The sequence below is a fragment of the Stegodyphus dumicola genome, chromosome 6, assembly GCF_044657685.1.
Source record: "Stegodyphus dumicola isolate Sdum_Otavi_A_Nest chromosome 6, ASM4465768v1".
Lineage (NCBI taxonomy): Eukaryota > Metazoa > Arthropoda > Arachnida > Araneae > Eresidae > Stegodyphus > Stegodyphus dumicola.
Window position 1 is genome coordinate 64,107,476 of NC_140773.1, and position 17,429 is coordinate 64,124,904.

The 17,429-nt window shown below is 31.7% G+C and overlaps 1 protein-coding gene across 1 annotated transcript in view; it reads left to right on the top strand.

Moving 5' to 3' along the window:
* Positions 1–1,024: 1,024 nt before the first annotated feature.
* Positions 1,025–17,429, top strand: part of LOC118184400 (uncharacterized) — a 53,476-nt gene continuing 37,071 nt past the window's right edge. Inside the window, exon 1 of the mRNA XM_085818423.1 lies at positions 1,025–1,150. Within this exon, the coding sequence (XP_085674549.1) occupies positions 1,102–1,150 (49 nt within the window). The 5' untranslated portion in view covers positions 1,025–1,101. The remainder of the gene's footprint in view (positions 1,151–17,429) is intronic.

Sequence of the window (17,429 nt, forward strand, 5' to 3'; positions counted from 1 at the left end):
CACGAAAAATCTCTTCAGAATACAATATTTCTTTTTTATATCGCACAAGGAAGTAAAAAGCGAGCAATGGCAACACTGTACGGAAAAAAACATTTTTATCTTCAGTGCGCGAGACTGTGTATCAGAAATTCTAAAGATATGCAGTTTGGCTGTTTTTAAGTATTTTGTGTTATTGCTGTTAAATTGAATTTTATGTGATTTAAGTGCAAAGAACATGATATTTAATAAATAAAGGTAACACACAAAACGCTAAAAAACGCCCTTTTGGGCGTAACAGAAAAATCTGAAAGCTTTAGATTTTTTTTTATTGCTTTTACTTTTTTTAAATGTTTAAAAAATATTGCTTAATTTTCAAAGTTTCAAATAGTTAAAATATTTATCGAAGTGTAATCTCAAAATAGGAATTTCCCCTTGCTATTTATTTATGCTTAGATTAAGTACGTTCACATTAATTACAGTGTTATAGGACTAGTTCTGATTTATCTCTGCTTTCTGCTTACCTGCGCTCATATTAATGATAACCGAAGGTACAGATAACCGAAGCACATAATATTAAGTGAGCATATATGACGTAAGCTTTAATATTTTATCAATTATAATACATATTTATTGTCAGATTTATAATATTTTCCTTTTATTACAGCATTAGTTAATGCGACATATTATTTGTATATTTAGAAGTTTCTCATAGTTATAAATTTTATCGACAAAAGACGTATAAAAAGCTTTAGAGTTTTCTCGAGTATCTAAAACAGAGTAAAATTTTAATACCCAGTAATATTTTAATCCAAATTCTGCTAAATTTTAATAATAATAAGAAGAAAAAAGATGCATAGGCACTACCTAATAGTAAATAAAAACATTCCGCAAATTATTTCTATTATGGTATTACAGTTTGCAACTACATTAAAATTATTTTACGTTTCTTTTAAAGACAGTGATCACGGTTAGGAAAAATTAATCAGGTTCTATTTTAGAATTTTCCCTTTACGAGGGATTAGCTTAGACTGCCTAGGGAAAGTTTCACGCATGAAGAACAGAGAATGAATACTAAAGAAGCATTTCTGTACGACATTGCCACACTCAACAGTCTAAGTAAGAATGCTATTGAATTCAATCGTTTTTGTTTTAGTCGCACTGACTTTCGGTGGTAAGTAAAAATTCATAAAAAAGTATTTCAGAGAGAGATATCTTGTAATTTGCCTTTTAAAAACAATGTATGAATTAATATTTGCTTTTGAAATTCATTTTAAAATCTATCACTTAGCTCATTTTGCATTTTTAGTGTTCTTTTCCCTCTTTCCATTTTTCGCATTGTCTCTTAGGATTTATTCTTTTGTTTTCCAGTTTCTTGTTTTCCAAAGAGACAAAATAGTAAAAAAGTTTGAACCAAAACTACAAAGACGTAAAAGAAATGAAATTTAAAACCACTAAATCTCCCAATAAAAAATGTAAAAAAAATTTTGCCAATGTATATATATATTTGTGCGTATATATATATATAAAGATAGAAAACTGAATATTTAATTAATAAATATTATTAACTTTGCAAAATTAATTAAGCAAGTAAGAGATAAATTATTTAGAATTCATATCAGCCAAGAGTAGTAAACTGTCTAAACGGAAGACACAAACTAAATCTCTTTTTCCTTCACAACTGTTAATTTTTAAAAAACTGAAACCTTTTCTTTCTTATTTTTCAAAATTTTGATTTATTGCCTTTCTTTTCTTAGTAACTTTGTATATATTATTTACATATTTTCATTTCAGTCGTGTCGGGCAATTTATAGCTTTGTGACTGCCTTTCGAAATTTCTTGAAGTTTTTCATCTGAAAAAAAACTTAAAATTTTTTATAGATATATTCTCATTAGTTACTTTTATTTTAAATTTAAAAAAAGTTCTTTAACTATTATCTTTTACAATTCATTTAGACATAATTCAAAAACATCGCTCTGATGGATAATTCGTTCAGTTGCTCTTTGGCAAAGAATTATCAACTGCTATCTCTTATTTATTATTTAATATTTCATATTTAATAATTATTATTTAATTTTTATATTTTATTTCAGTTTTGCTTTCCAAATTTTCGCTTCAAATATTTTTTAATTTGTACTTTCTAGTTACACAGTTGCCCCTTTTAGTGGACTTTAATTCTATACATTTTGTCTTTCTCTTATATGAATTGCTACATTAACATTTCTATAATGTATATATGTAAACATTAAGTATAACATATAAGTATTCTATTATAATAAAAATCTAGATAATCGAAACGATGAAAAATACTAATATTAATTAATTGAGTCCGAAATCGATTTTTTCATTGTTTAGGAAAAATGCGTACAAAGAGAAATAAAATTTTCTCTTAAAGTAATATGAACCAAAATAAACTGCTTATATTTTAAAAGGTATATGCGTTTACGATATTAGCCGTAATTTGTTTGATTCTCATGTATCTGTATTTTTGGAGACACAATAAAGACAAACACGCACTTGAAAAATCTTTGTTGCCTATTGACCACTTTAGAAACATTGTTGCCTATTGACCCATTGCCAACATTGTTGCCTATTGACCACTTTTAGAAAATTTCTTGCACTTATCTCAGTAGTATTCTTGATTTCAAAGTAAGTACTTTTAAGTTAGCAGCAGTATTCTTGATTTCAAAGTAAGTACTTTTAAGTTACGTACGTTTTAAGTACATCACTCTCTTTCAGTTCTATGTTCATTAAAGTAACTAATAGAGGAGAAGTTACGAAAAATGTTAAAACCATATTGCCCTACAATAAAAAAAATCAAAGATTGTCTATGGAAAGAAGTCTGACCGTGACTTATTTAGGGGGAAAAAAGCCATTATTCGAAATAGACTAAGCACCTGTCAGTTTGGATAATCGAGGTTCCATGTTATGAAATCTGAAGTACATGAAAAGTAATGAAACGCAGGAATAGAACCTTAATCGCTAATTCTTCAATTTTTTCGTTAGAAAACACGAGACGCTAACTGTTTATCTCTTAAAGTATTAGTCTCAAAGTATTAGTCTCTTAAAGTATTAGTTATTTTTCAGTTAAAACTAATTTTCAGTCAGTTAACTGAATTTTAGTGAATTAATTTTATTTCAGATTTTGATAACCCATATTTTACAATTATTACTGGTTAAAGCTTATTTTAAAAATAGTTTAATATAAAAAAATAATATATTTTCAAAGCGGCCTTCTGTTTCGAAGTTGTTCTATAGGATCCTTTTTGTGTAATAGCAGCTAAAATGCCCTCCAGACCAGCAGTCGTCAACCTTTAGAACTTCATGGACCACTACATATATAATTTTATATTTGGCGGACCACTAATGTGAATTTAAAAAAAGGTAAATACATTTATGCAATAATAATCAGCAAACCACACATATTTCATTCACATTGAAAAAATACATGAAAAGTACAATAATCTTGCCTTCTTGCACAGAAAACTTCCCATTTCCATATCAGTGAAAAGAAACTTCACGAAAGGAAAACGCAAAGCAATATCAATAAACTGACAGTGTTATGCAGCCAATTTTTAATTATTGCAAACATAATAATCATCGCTTATTCAGCGATGGAGCCATCGATCAACAGTTAGACAAAACAAAAACGAAATCTTCCAGTGATGTGATTATAAACAAGAATGCAGATGGTTCTCATAAAAGTCCATCAAGATACCTATTGACACGGAGAAAAACTATGTTATTAAGACCACAATAGCATATGTTTGAGATTCAAAAGGAAAGAGAGTTCCAGTTCGCACTATTATTGATAACAGCAGCATATCCATGGATGCCAACTCTCACTTTCAAATGTCGCTAGATACACCTGCAAAAGTAGCTAAAAAGTGGCTAAATTCAGAAGGAATTTCGTTAAAAGTAATAGCTAAAATTAAAAAAAAAATGTATAATCCATATTCCACAATAGGTTTTTCTTACTTGTCATTTTTTAAACTGAATCTTCATAAAAATATAAATAAGGTCCCACTTTTTCTGCGGACCATCAAAAAGTTCCACGGACCACCGGTCGGCGACCGCTGCTCTAGACCCTGCCAAGCGAGTTATCACTCCATCTGTGTTAATAGGACTAAGTCCCATGAAAGTTTTAAATAAACTATTTTATTAATATACCAGAATTTAACAAAAGGTACCACTTATGCGTACAATAAAACTCCACCACTTTCTGATATTAATTAGAAAACTGAAAATAGATACTATCTTAAATGAATTGCTTAACTACGCATTGGTTCAGAAAATAGTAATGGCGCGATTTAATTTCGGGTAGCAAAATGGCTAATGTCAGAACTCTAACTTGCAGAGCCGAGCGAGAGAAAATAAAGTTGCGAGTGTGACTACCAAAAGCTGTATCTCTAAAATATTCAAAACGCTCGCCTTAAATACTATTGACTGATTTGCTTTCTGCTGAAGGCTAACGAAACGAGAAGTTATAATAAAGCTCCAAATCATAAAAATTTAGTAATTAACGTAAATTACTTTATAGTTTTATATATAAGATGGCCTTATGATTATTATGACCTACCTTATGATCTTATGACAACACTTCGAAATAAAGCAAATTTTTATATCCAGCGTGAGCGACTGTTGCCACTCGGAAAACATAAGTGCGAAAATTGGCATTTTGGGAGTTTTTAATTAATATCTCGGCTGCTTAAAATCGTACAAAGATGAAAATGGTCGAAACGGCTTCCAACGAAATTTTGAAATTCGGGGGGGGGGTACCCTCTCGAAACTCAACTTCTCGCCGTTTCAGAGTAGATAATGTCACAAACAAATAAACAAATAAACAGACGTGTATAGATTTTAACGGTATAGATATTGATGCTTAGTAATGGAGGTACTGATAAACTGGCGATTATGGCTGATAAGATTTTTGACATGGATTCATAAGCTGAAGTAATATGAGGCTCGTTCATCTGAATTTAAGAATTCGAGCACGTTACAAATTACCATTTCACAATTACTGGAGAAGTTATCTTCGTTGGAACGGCGGATTGAAGAGCTCCATATCCATCACCAGTCAAATGAAAAAAGTCGTAATATACTGGAAAGAAATAACCGAATCATTGTCTAGAGGCAGATGCAAATGTCTGAGGCATTACAACCGGAAGGTAAACTGTGTTATTTATGACTTCACTTTCGGATCAAGACACTTTCCTGAGAAATGTAAGCCGCCTTGTAATAGGAAAAACGAGGAAAACATGTTTGAGCAGCAGAATCAGAATTAGTGGAGAGTTCTGGTACCGAAGATTTAAAGAATTGCCGTGAATTCAGTTATAGACATTTTGTAACTGACAAAAAAATAGGGATAAATTTTTGGTTGAGAATGGTGCGGATGTAAGTCTAACTCCAGCCACGTATAATAAAGTAAGTGGTGAATTAAAACTTTATGCTGCAGATGGTACTGAAAATTCCGTGTTTCGAACACGAAATTTTTAACTCCTGATTTGGAACTTCGCCGTGATTTTCAGTGGCCATTTATCATAGCCAAAGTCACTAAAGGTGTTTTGGGTGCAGAAATTTTTAGCCAGTTTTAATTTAGTGATTGATATTCGAAACAAAAACTAATTGATGGTCTGACTAATATGAGCATTATTAGAGAAATTACATCATCAACCGATAAATCAAATTTAAACATCTTAAAGCAAAATTATAAATTTTCTAACATATTGCCATTATTTTCAGAAATAACAAATCCTGATTTACTAATTTCTAAAGCAAAACACAACATTTAGCATTATACAACTACTAATGGCAAACCACTTTATTCAAAAGCAAGACAATCAGATCCTACAAAATTGTAAAAAGCCAAACAAGGATTCAACTTTATACCTGAAAAGCTATTATAAGACCTTCAAAATTACCATGGGCAATCCCACTTCATTTAGTGCTTGAAAAGATATTATAAGACCTTTAAAATTACCATGAGCAACCCCACTTCATTTAGTCACAGAAATAAACAGTACTCTGAGACCATGTGGAGATTATCACCATTTAAAATATATCACAGTAACAGATCGCTACCCTTTACCCAGAACTGAAGACCTCCATCATATTTCAAAAGGCAAAATGATATTTTATAAACTTGATTTACTTAAAGCCTATTAACAAATTCCAGTAGCAGGAGAACATAAACAAAAAGTAGAGACCATTTGAACTTTTTGAACCATTCAAAAACCATTTGGACTTTTTGAATTTAAGGTAATGATTTTTGGCTTAAGAAATGCTTCCTCCACGTTTAAAAAATTCATTAGTTTTTAGTGGATTAGAGTTTAGTTTTTGCGTATTTGGATGACATCTTATGACATCGGAAACTGAGGAATAGCATAAAGACTATCTTACGGAACTATTTAATACAATTTAACAGTATGGGTCTACCCATCAAATCAGTGATGGAGGTGAAATCAATGACGGATGTGAACAAATTATAATTTTTAGGATATTGATAGCACCAAACGGCTCAAAACCTCTTCCAGAAAAAGTACAAGCCATAAAAATTTATAAACTTCCTAAAATTACACGAAGTTCGTAAAGTTTTAGGAATGATTAACTTTTATGGAAGATACTTAAAAGACGCAGCTAATACCTCATTTTACTTAAATGAATATTTAAAAGGTTCACAATTGGATCTGTTATACAGGAATATGAAGACGAAGACTGGAAACGAATAGCATTCTATTCCAAAAAATTAAGTGATAAAGCTTATAGCACATATGACCGGGAACTTTTAAGTGTCTATCTTTCCATCAAACAACATAAACATATGCTAGAAGGACGACAATTTACGATATTCACAAATTACAAACCACTTATATGTGCATTTTAAAAGAAAAAAATAACAAAGCATCACCAAGACAATTAAGACAGCTGTAGTACTTTTCTCAGTTTTTAACAAATATGAAACACATAACTGGGAAAGACGATATTGTTGCAGATTCGATCAGTTTCGGACGTCGGCCATAAAAAAATTGCAGATTAATATATCAATGATAAAGAACTAAAAGAATTACTAAATAGTAGCAAAAATTTAATTTTTGAACAATGCCCACTACCCTCTGGAAAAATTATCTGTTGTGATGTTTCAACTCCAAATATTCGATCGTTCATATACCACAACCATTTCGAATGAATATTTTTTTAAAAATACGTGATTTGAGCCATCCTGGCATCAAAACATCAGTGAAGAGACATGTATAGATTTTAATTAAGTAACATTAAGGTTCATTTAGAAGAATATTAGAAAGATGTTAGAGAATGGGCTAAAACTTCAATTAGTTGCAAGAAAAATAAAATTAACAGGTACACGCATTCCAAATTCAATCCATTTAAAGAACCTGATGAAAGATTTAGCATTGTCCATATCTATATAATTGTACCCTATTCGCCCTCTAATGGGAATAACTATTGTTTAACATGCATCGATAATTTTATTTGCTGGATGAAAGTTATACCGATAGAAAATATTACTACAGAAACAATCACAAAATCATTTTATGAAAATTGGATTTGTAGCTTTGGTATTCCATACAGCGTGATCATAGACAGAGGAAATCAGTTCAAATCAGAACTTTTCAGAAGTTTAGGTATTATTTGAAGAATTACATTGCAGACAACTTGATACCCCCATAGCAAAGAACATTCTCAGGATGTCCTAGTTAAGTCACAATATCCCGGAACATATATAGGATATCCTAAGTATGTTGATTCTCAGGTGTCCTGAGGACGTCGTAATTTAACATCCTGAGGATGTTCTATTTCGATTGCTATGTCCCGGGATATGTGAGGATGTCCTGAAGATGTTGATCCTCAGACGTCCTGTGGACTCCACCAATTTCACATCCTGAGGTTATTCGTACTGCCTTTTCCGGAGGACTTCCGTTATAAAACATTCTGAGAATATTAGTTGTTCTTAAATTTACCAACTTGAGTTTTTTGACATTGCCCATCTGACAGCATGCGCATATTTTATACTATTCACAATGCAACGGAAAAACTGAGACAGAAGAAAGACAATACAGAACATTAAAAGCAGCCATTAGAGCTCATAATTCTGTCAATGGAGTGAAATTTTACCAACTATACTCCATGGAATACGAGCATTTCTAAGTGACCATACTAACTGCTTCATTGCAGAAATGGTATCATTGAAGCTACTAGGAGAATTCTTTTAATGACCGAAAAAGCCAAATTGCCAGCGTAAAAGAAAACAGAAATTATTTTTTCCATAAAGATTTAGATTACTGTTCACATGTATTTATCAGAGTGAACTGTGTCAAAAAAGCATTAGAATCTCCCTATGAAGGACCATTTCCTGTGACTGACAGAAATGGCAATTATTACAGTGAGAATTAAGAGAAAATACATTAGTGTTTCCGGAGATCGATTAAAACAAGCATATTTGTTAGCCTCAGTTAAAAATAATTCTAGACACCTAACTGTTGGTTGTGCATTAGCACTGAAGTCGTAATGAGTACGTTTCCTCAAGCACAGTTTTAATTAAAGAATCATAAGTCAAAATTTTAACTACGAAATCTTTATTTAATAAAATAGGATAATTTTGCTTAACTTAAGCGTAACAAAAAGTAATAATCTTCACGGACATTAAAACACTGAAGTATTGAAAAGGAGATAACTTACATAGAATATTCATCAGTCCTAAATATCATCAGGCTTACCTATTTTAGGCAATAAGAAAAACGAACAACAGGAACATACTTTAACAACGTACCTGAAAAGAGAAAGTACTAACTTGATTTAGACCTTTGGCCCAAGTACAAGCAGCTAGGGTAAAAGTCGAATATACTGCATTGCACACGAACTTTACTTTCTCTCTCCAATATATATCTTGGCGCACGTTGGTTTCGTATGTCTTTCGAGTTTCATTATACCTAAATTAATGCTAACATTGCCCCTGTTTTGCTAATGAAACTCATACCAATTGCATTTCATTCTTACAAAACTGAAATTTAGCTTTAGGAATTGGTTTAGTCATAATATCAGCAACCATTTGCTCTGTTGAAAGATAAGCAAGTTTTACTATTCCTTTGTTATTCAAGTCGCGTATATGATGAACTTTTGTATCAATATGTTTTGTGCGCTAACTGAATTTTTCAGATTCTACAAGTCTTATAGTAGACTGATTATCTTCAAATACCTTTATCGGTAGAGTTTGGGGTAGATTGAAATCTTCTGTTAATTTTAATAGCCATAATAGTTCTTGCGTAGCTTGCGATAGTGTAACATATTCAGATTCTGCTGAGGATAAAGAAACACAAGTTTGTTTTCTTGAAAACCACGAAATACAGTTTTTTCCTAATAAAATAACACTTCCTGATGTATATTTTCTATCTTCAATATCTTGTCTCCAATCAGCATCTGAATAAACTGTAATATTAGGTTCTTCACTCGACGAAATTTGTAAGGATATATTCTTTGTCGTGTTTAAGTATCTAATGATTATTTTAACAGCATTCCAGTCCTTCTGACGTGGATTATTACACCTTCTGCTGAGTATGTGAGTTGAAGCTGTGATATCTGGTCTTGTGATAGACGATATATACAAAAGACTTCCAATAGCTTGGCGAAATTTATCATTTGAAGTTAGGAGATTTTCTTCCTTGTTAAGTTGTAATAGTTTGTTTCCATTGGTGTGCTAGCGGGTTTCGCTTCTTCAAGTTGAAATTGCTTGACAAGTTGATTTATTTTATTTTTCCGTGATAAGAGATAACTTCCATCTTCTTTGTGATTTATTTCCATGCCTAAGAAATATTTAGCTTCACCAAGATGCGTTATTTGGTAACGTTTCTTTAAATCATTAATTGTTTGAAGAATTAGTCCTTCTTCTGTAGAACTTATTAGGATGTCATCAACATACACTATTAAATTAATTCTTTTATCACTAACCACTTTTGTGAAAAGACACGGATCTGCTTCGCTTTGACTGAACCCAAGATTCTTCAATGTATTTTCAATTTCTGCATTCCAGCACCTAGCTGCTTGTTTGAGACCATAAATCGATTTCTGTAATTTACAAACTTTATGTCTTTCTTCCGGAACCACGAATCCTTCTGGTTGTTCCATATATATTTATTCATTTAAGTTGCCATACAAAAAAGCTGTTTTAACATCTAGTTGATGTACCTTGGCATTATTATACGCTGCCCATGCTAAGAAAACTCTTATCGTAGTGTGTTTCACTACTGGTGAAAATGTTTGATCATAATCATTGCCGTATTTTTGAGTAAATCCTTTGGCTACTAAGTGTGCTTTGTATTTTATATTTTTACCAGTTTCATTATATTTTGTCTTAAACACCCATTTGCTGTCTACTGCATGTTTTCCTGGTGGTAATTCTGTAAGTGTATAGGTTTCAATTTCTTTTAGAGATGTATTTCTTCTTGCATAGCCTTGATCCAAGCTTCTTGTTCACGTTTTGGTAAGTTTAGAATTTCTTCAAAGCTTTCTGAATCTTTATTTTTAGGTAAGATTGATTCTTCGTCTTCTGCTTTATAAGAGAATCTTTCCGGTGGGCCCCCTTTGGTTGATCTGCTAGAAACCCTTCTTTCTACATTTTCTTCACATTTAATTAACTCTTCAGAACTTTCTGAATTTTCTGTAAAATCATCGCCAAGAGATGTTTCTTCATTATTTTCTTCATCTTCTTGCGAGTTATTGAAGTGAATTAATTCTAAATCTGCAGCATTATTTTCTGCATGTTTGTCAGATAAAGACGCGTTTTCTGAAAATTTAACAGTTCTGCTTACTATTATTTTCCTTCCACCTACATAAATCCTGTATCCCTTACTTCGTAAATCATATCCTACGAATATTCATTCTTCGGCTTTGTTGTCGAATTTACGCCGTTTTTGTTTGTTGACATAATAAAATGCTTTACAGCCAAATACTCGTAAGTGACTTAAGTTTGGTTTTCTACCATTCGACAATTCATATGGTGTTCTATCTGTGGCTTTAGTTGGTAACCTATTTTGAAGATATGCGGCAGTAGCTGCTGCTTCGGCCCAGAATCCTTTCGGTAATTTAGAGTTTATTAGCATAGCTTTTGTCATTTCTATTAAAGAGCGATTTTTCCTTTCTGCGACGCCGTTCTGTGCCGGACAATAAGGAACCGAAGTTTCATGAAAAATACTAAGTTTCTTTAAATAATTTTCAGTAGTTTCGTTACAGTATTCTGTACCGTTGTCGGATCTGAGAACCTTTATTTTCTTTCTAAATTTATTTGTTGTCGGTGCAACATACTGTTTAAGTTTGTCGAATACTTCATCTTTTGAAGTAATAAAATAAATTTGACTATAACGCGAATAGTCATCAATGAAAGTTACGAAATATCTTTTCCCTCCTAAGCTGTTGACTTCAATTGGCCCACGCACATCTGTGTGCACTAAATCCAGTGGATTTTTAAATCTAAAACTAGTTTTGGGATAAGGTTTTTCAGTTAGTTTCGCTTTTACACAAGTAGAACATTCCACACTATGAATGCATTTGCCAAGTTAAATGCCGTCTGCCAAATCATTTTTCTCAAGAGTTTTTATGGCATCCATATTTCTGTGGCCTAATCTTTGATGCCATTTTAGTATACAGTTCGTATTAGAACATGAAACATCATTAGCTAAGTATGCTTTCTCGTCAATTGAGTTTACGGTCAATTTATATAAACCTTACTGAGCATTGCCGTCGGCTACGAGTATATTGTTACGCTTTATGTAACACTTATTACTATCAAATGTAACAATGCAACCTTTATTCGTAACAGATTGAACAGAAAGTAAATTACTATCTAAACCTGGTACATACAATACATTTTGTAATTTTTTTATTTGTGTAACCTGACCCTTTAAAGTTTTGAACTTTAAAATATCCTTCACCAATACCATAAGAATTTAATTTAGCACCATTGGCTACATTACTATTTGTTTATTAGAGTCATTTAACTGAGAGAAAAAATTCTTATCACTCGTCATATGAGTTGAGGCTCCTGAGTCGATAACCCATTCTTGCGTTTGCGTGTTTTCATGTTTATTTTCCACTTTTAGAACTTGATTAAACTGAATCTGCGAATTTTCAGTTTCAATACTTTTAAGATATTTATTTTCTTTAAGTTTTATTATGTTTTCTACTTTTTGCGTATTTGCTTATTTGGCGTGCATTACTTTATAATTTTGAGAACAATTTCTTACTTTACTGTTACTTACATTTGTTTTCGGGGAAGTTCTAGCGTTGCGTTTTAAATGAAAACAGTCATTTATAGTATGGTTATTTCTCTTACAATAATTACAATATCGTGTAACATACTTTGATTTATTTTCGCTTTTACTTTTTAAAGCAACTGAATCGTATTTTTGAACTTTCCTAGTTTCCACACGTCTACAATACTCATCTATTAGTTTATTTTTAACATATTCTAGCGACAATTCAGCTTCCGATTTATTTTCTATTGCAGTTATTAAGGAGTTATAGGAATTTGGTAAAGAACATAGTAATATTGATATTAAGTTATTTTCTTTAACTTCTTCACCTATACTATGCAGCTTTTCAGCCAATTCTAGTACTCCTTTGATATGTTCCTGCATTTTAGAACTTTCATTATATCTAATGGAATATAGTTTTCTAAGAAGAAATGACTTATTTGTTAAATTTACACGTTCATAGACACATTTTTAACTTCTGCCAAACTTCTTTTGCAGATTTACTATGTAACACATGGATAATTTGCGAATCCGAAATATTTAAGCATATTAAAGCTTTAGCTTTACGATCATTCTTTAACCAAATATCAGTAACAGTTTCCGGTTTTTCTTCGAATACAACATCATCTAAACCTTCTTTTATTAGAAGTTGTTCTATTTTAAATTTCCACACTGAATAATTTTCATCTGTTAACTTTTCTATACAAATTGATTCTTTTAGAATAGGCATTATTACTTGTTACAATTATTCTTATAAACTTTGTAACTAGCATTTTCAACAACGAGTTTTAACACTTTATGCCCCTGGAATCTTACAACATTACAAAATTTCAATTTTAGAAGCATTTCCACAAGGCAATTTTCTCAAGTTTATTAACTTAATCAGTCTCATAACCTTTTGTTGGTTGTGCATTAGCACTGAAGGCGTAATGAGTACGTTTCCTCAAGCACAGTTTTAATTAAAGAATCATAAGTCAAAATTTTAACTACGAAATCTTTATTTAATAAAATAGGATAATTTTGCTTAACTTAAGCGTAACAAAAAGTAATAATCTTCACGGACATTAAAACACTGAAGTATTGAAAAGGAGATAACTTACATAGAATCTTCATCAGTCCTAAATATCATCAGGCTTACCTATTTTAGGCAATAAGAAAAAAGAACAACAGGAACATACTTTAATAACGTACCTGAAAAGAGAAAGTACTAACTTGATTTAGACCTTTGGCCCAAGTACAAGCAGCTAGGGTGAAAATCGAATATACTGCATTGCACACGAACTTTACTTTCTCTCGCCAATATATATCTTGGCGCACGTTGGTTTCGTATGCCTTTCGAGTTTCATTACGCAAAATACCTAAATTTATACTAACACTAACGAATAAAGAAAATAAAACACCCCATTAAACAGATACAAAAAGGGAAAGACGGAGGTTTCAAAATTTAAAATAGCATGTAATGCAGAAGAACACTCTGATTACTTAATTGACCATATTGTGAATATACACTAAACTTCGATTTCTTGAATTTCAGCTAGTCTAACTTTTTGACGTAATGGTTGCCGGAACTAGAAATTCGAAGGTTCAGTGAGTAAAAAAAGTTTTGTCAATTGCCTATAATTGATCAATCTAGCTAACGAGCTTGGAGATCAGTCTAGCTTGACGAGGTATCACCAAGATGGCAGTGGATTTGGAGACTAATTTTTGTTATCAAATTTGGCGATAACTCTCCAAAAGACACCAAATTTGGTAGCTAAACTGCAATTAATCCCTATGTGTAACTGTAACTGTAACCGCCCTTATATGTAATGTTAATCGTATATGCCTTCCGATGTTTTCGAGAAGTAGAAGATACTAGACATTTCTCTGTGACCGAGAAAAAAACTATACAAGCCCGGAGAGAGTATCAGTTCTCAGTTTCTCAGTTTAGAGTAGACTTCAGAGTACTGAGGGATCTCCGTGAGAGCTTCGCTTTTTAGGTGCTATTTACATTGCGCTGCGTTTAAATTTCTTAGTAGTCCAAATACTGATTGTGTCCTATTATACTGAGAAGAGCTGTACGAGTACATTTATGGAAAGTTCCAGAACTGTTAAGTATTTTATTAGGGAAAATAAATTCTATCAAACCATCGTCGATTCTGCGAGCATTCAGTCCATTACGAACCAGTACGCACGCAACAATATTTTATGAAGCTAAAAGTAGGTCAATAAAATTGTGTAAAGAATGGTACCATGATAAAATTATGTAAAGCAATGCATACAACTCATCCTAAATAAAAATATTGGTTGTACAACTTTTTCATTTATAGAACATTTCTGAACGGGCCATTGAAAGACTTATTAACTGCGCTTTGCTACATTTTCTCTGTCAAAATATGCAATTTTCAAGCACATCATGGCCTGGCTCACTTCTTTCGAAGAAATGAAGCTCAACTAAATAAAAAGAAATTCTAAAAAAATTACACCTAATATATATATATTTAAAATACACAGTTCGAATGAATGAATGAAAAATTTTAAAATAATTATTTGAAGAAATATAAAACGAAATGTTTATGAAAGCGTTCATTATTCCTACGTGAATAAAAAATGCATTTTAAAAGGTAACGAAATTCATATATAAATAATGCCAGTGCAAATTTCTAGATAAGTTTAGTAGTAAAAAGTAGTAGTAAAGTAGGGCAATTCAATTAAAAAATTTAAAATTGCATTGCAGAATCAAACACAAATACGTATGTAGAATTTTAACCATGTACCCATAGCAGATAACTCCCTATCAGAATAATACCTCAAATTAATGCCAAAACACCAAAAGAAAAAATACAAATAAAACAACGGTTATAAAAAAGTTAATGCGACGGAATAGTTTTTGAGGAAAACGAATTTACTGCTAGAAATAAAAGCGAGAAAAAGGCTTCATCAGGAAGAAAGAAAATATTTCGCGTAACAACTACACTTCTTGTTCTCTCCAAGGCTGTATCAATGTTCCTTTAAATAGCTACATCATTCCGTGTTTTAACAGCTTAATAGAATCAGCCTTGTTTTTGCATTTAAAAAGAGATCGTTGATTACTCTTACGAAAACCACTTGAAATATAATGTAAAATCATGACTGCTTACGTGTTGCACATAAGGCAGAAAAAAAAGGTAATGAGGGTAAACCGGGCAGTGCCCTGGGCCTTTAATTGCAGTATTTTTCCCTGTGTTTATTTATTAAGGTTTGTAATACTATCAGAAAAAAATTGCATTCTAATTATCCTAGTTTTCTTCTGGACGAAAATACGACTCTGATTCAAAATGCTTAAGCTTATAATTTACACAATTCATAATAACTGAGATCAAAACATATAGAAAGATGAAATGAATTTTTCTTAAATAACTTTTAAATGAAAACCTAATCAATTACTAGATTATTTTATGACTTATTTTTAGAATAGGCATCAGTACTGAAAAGTATCAGAGGAGGAGGGAGATATTTTGTTCTTGACCTCCTGCATCGTAAATCGCCCTCTGCTTGTGGATTACGATTATTCCGTTTACAGCACTTTCCAATTAACAACTGGCTAACGAGACGAAAAAGGAGTATCCCGACTTAATTTAATCAACATTCAAACTTAGATTAATGTTAGTTTAGATTAATTTTATATAAATATTCAACGAATTTCGAGGCAATATTACACAGTTCCCTCTTCTTAAAGAAGTAATATTTTGCTACTGAAACGCACCAAATTTTCCAAAATTAATAAAGCCTTTTTTTTTTTGTGAATGACAACAATCTAAGATTGAATTCTGGTTAATATAAAGACAAAGATTTACGTCATAAGTAAAAAATGCAATTACTACATAAAAGAATGATGGATAGGCAAAGAACTGATTATTATTGTGTACTGAAAAAAATTCTTCAAAATAAAAACAAAACTCTACGTTTATCTAAGGTAGGTTTTAAGTATTTAAGAAATAATGATTAGTAATCAATGCAATATAATTATCAGCAATAGTTCAATAATTTATTATGGACCTCCTTTTAAAGCATTTTTAATGGTTTGTTTAGTAAAGTACTAGTTCATAAAAATTCCTTTAATTTTAAATATATTAAAAATTAAATAATTTTAAGCAGTGAAAGAAACTGATAAACTATTTTTTTTTTTTGTAAATTTGTTATTATATTAATTAGTCTTCACATTTCAAACACTGTAAACTATCAAGATTCCAGCGATACAAATAATTTGGGCATTTTCAATGAGATAATATTTTGACAGATTTGAACATGTTCGCCCCCTTTGTGAGTGTAAATTCGAAATGGGACTTGTATATATTACTTTCTTTACAAATATTCACTGTATTGTTATTTTACGTGTGAAATGGTATTACAACTGTAAATTGCTTTCGCAAGATTTATGTGAGTTACCACCACCTAGAGAGCTACAAGAAATACTTATTTTACGTTCATGTACTCTCCCGAGATTATTTACTTCTTAGTACAGGCCTTTCCGTATTGACCAGATTTTAAGACTTTACATCTGTAGCCCTAAGGGACAAGTGATAGGTGAAGTAAAGACTACGCCAAGTCTAAAACTTCTCTTCAAAGTGATGATTTCCGATCTCTTATGCGTCAGTTCGCAAGCAGCGATAGTTCCGTATAATCCAAGATACCCAAAGCGGAAAGTATAAGCCGAAGCCACCATTTGTACGACGAAATGCGTGGGACGGCTGTCGGGATGTTGTAAGCTAGTGCAAGACAATCCGTTGTCATGAGAAATCTGAATGTGCATTTTAGTCTTAGTGTGCGGAATTGTTACCAAAGGGATCAAAAGCTCTGCAGAAGACGTGGGTCTGGATGTCGAATGATTACCACAACGGCAGAACATCCCTTCCTGTTGCTTTGGGCAGGACGATGCAAATCAAGAGTCGACAATTTAATCACTGCTTCATTCTCAATACAGTTTCTAATTCTTCGGTTAGACATGACGTTCGACCAAGAATTTTTCTTAATATTATTTTTACGGGCCGTACGTATTTCATAAAATCCGTCCTACCAGGTTTTTCTTCCTATGATGCATTTTCACTGAATGCGCTCTTTGGCATAATAATTCTTTACGTAAGAATAGCTTAATACCTGTCAAATCTGTCTGAGCTTCGCATCAGCTGCCTTGAATGCACGAGTATTATCTAAGCATATAGCAAAGCACAACG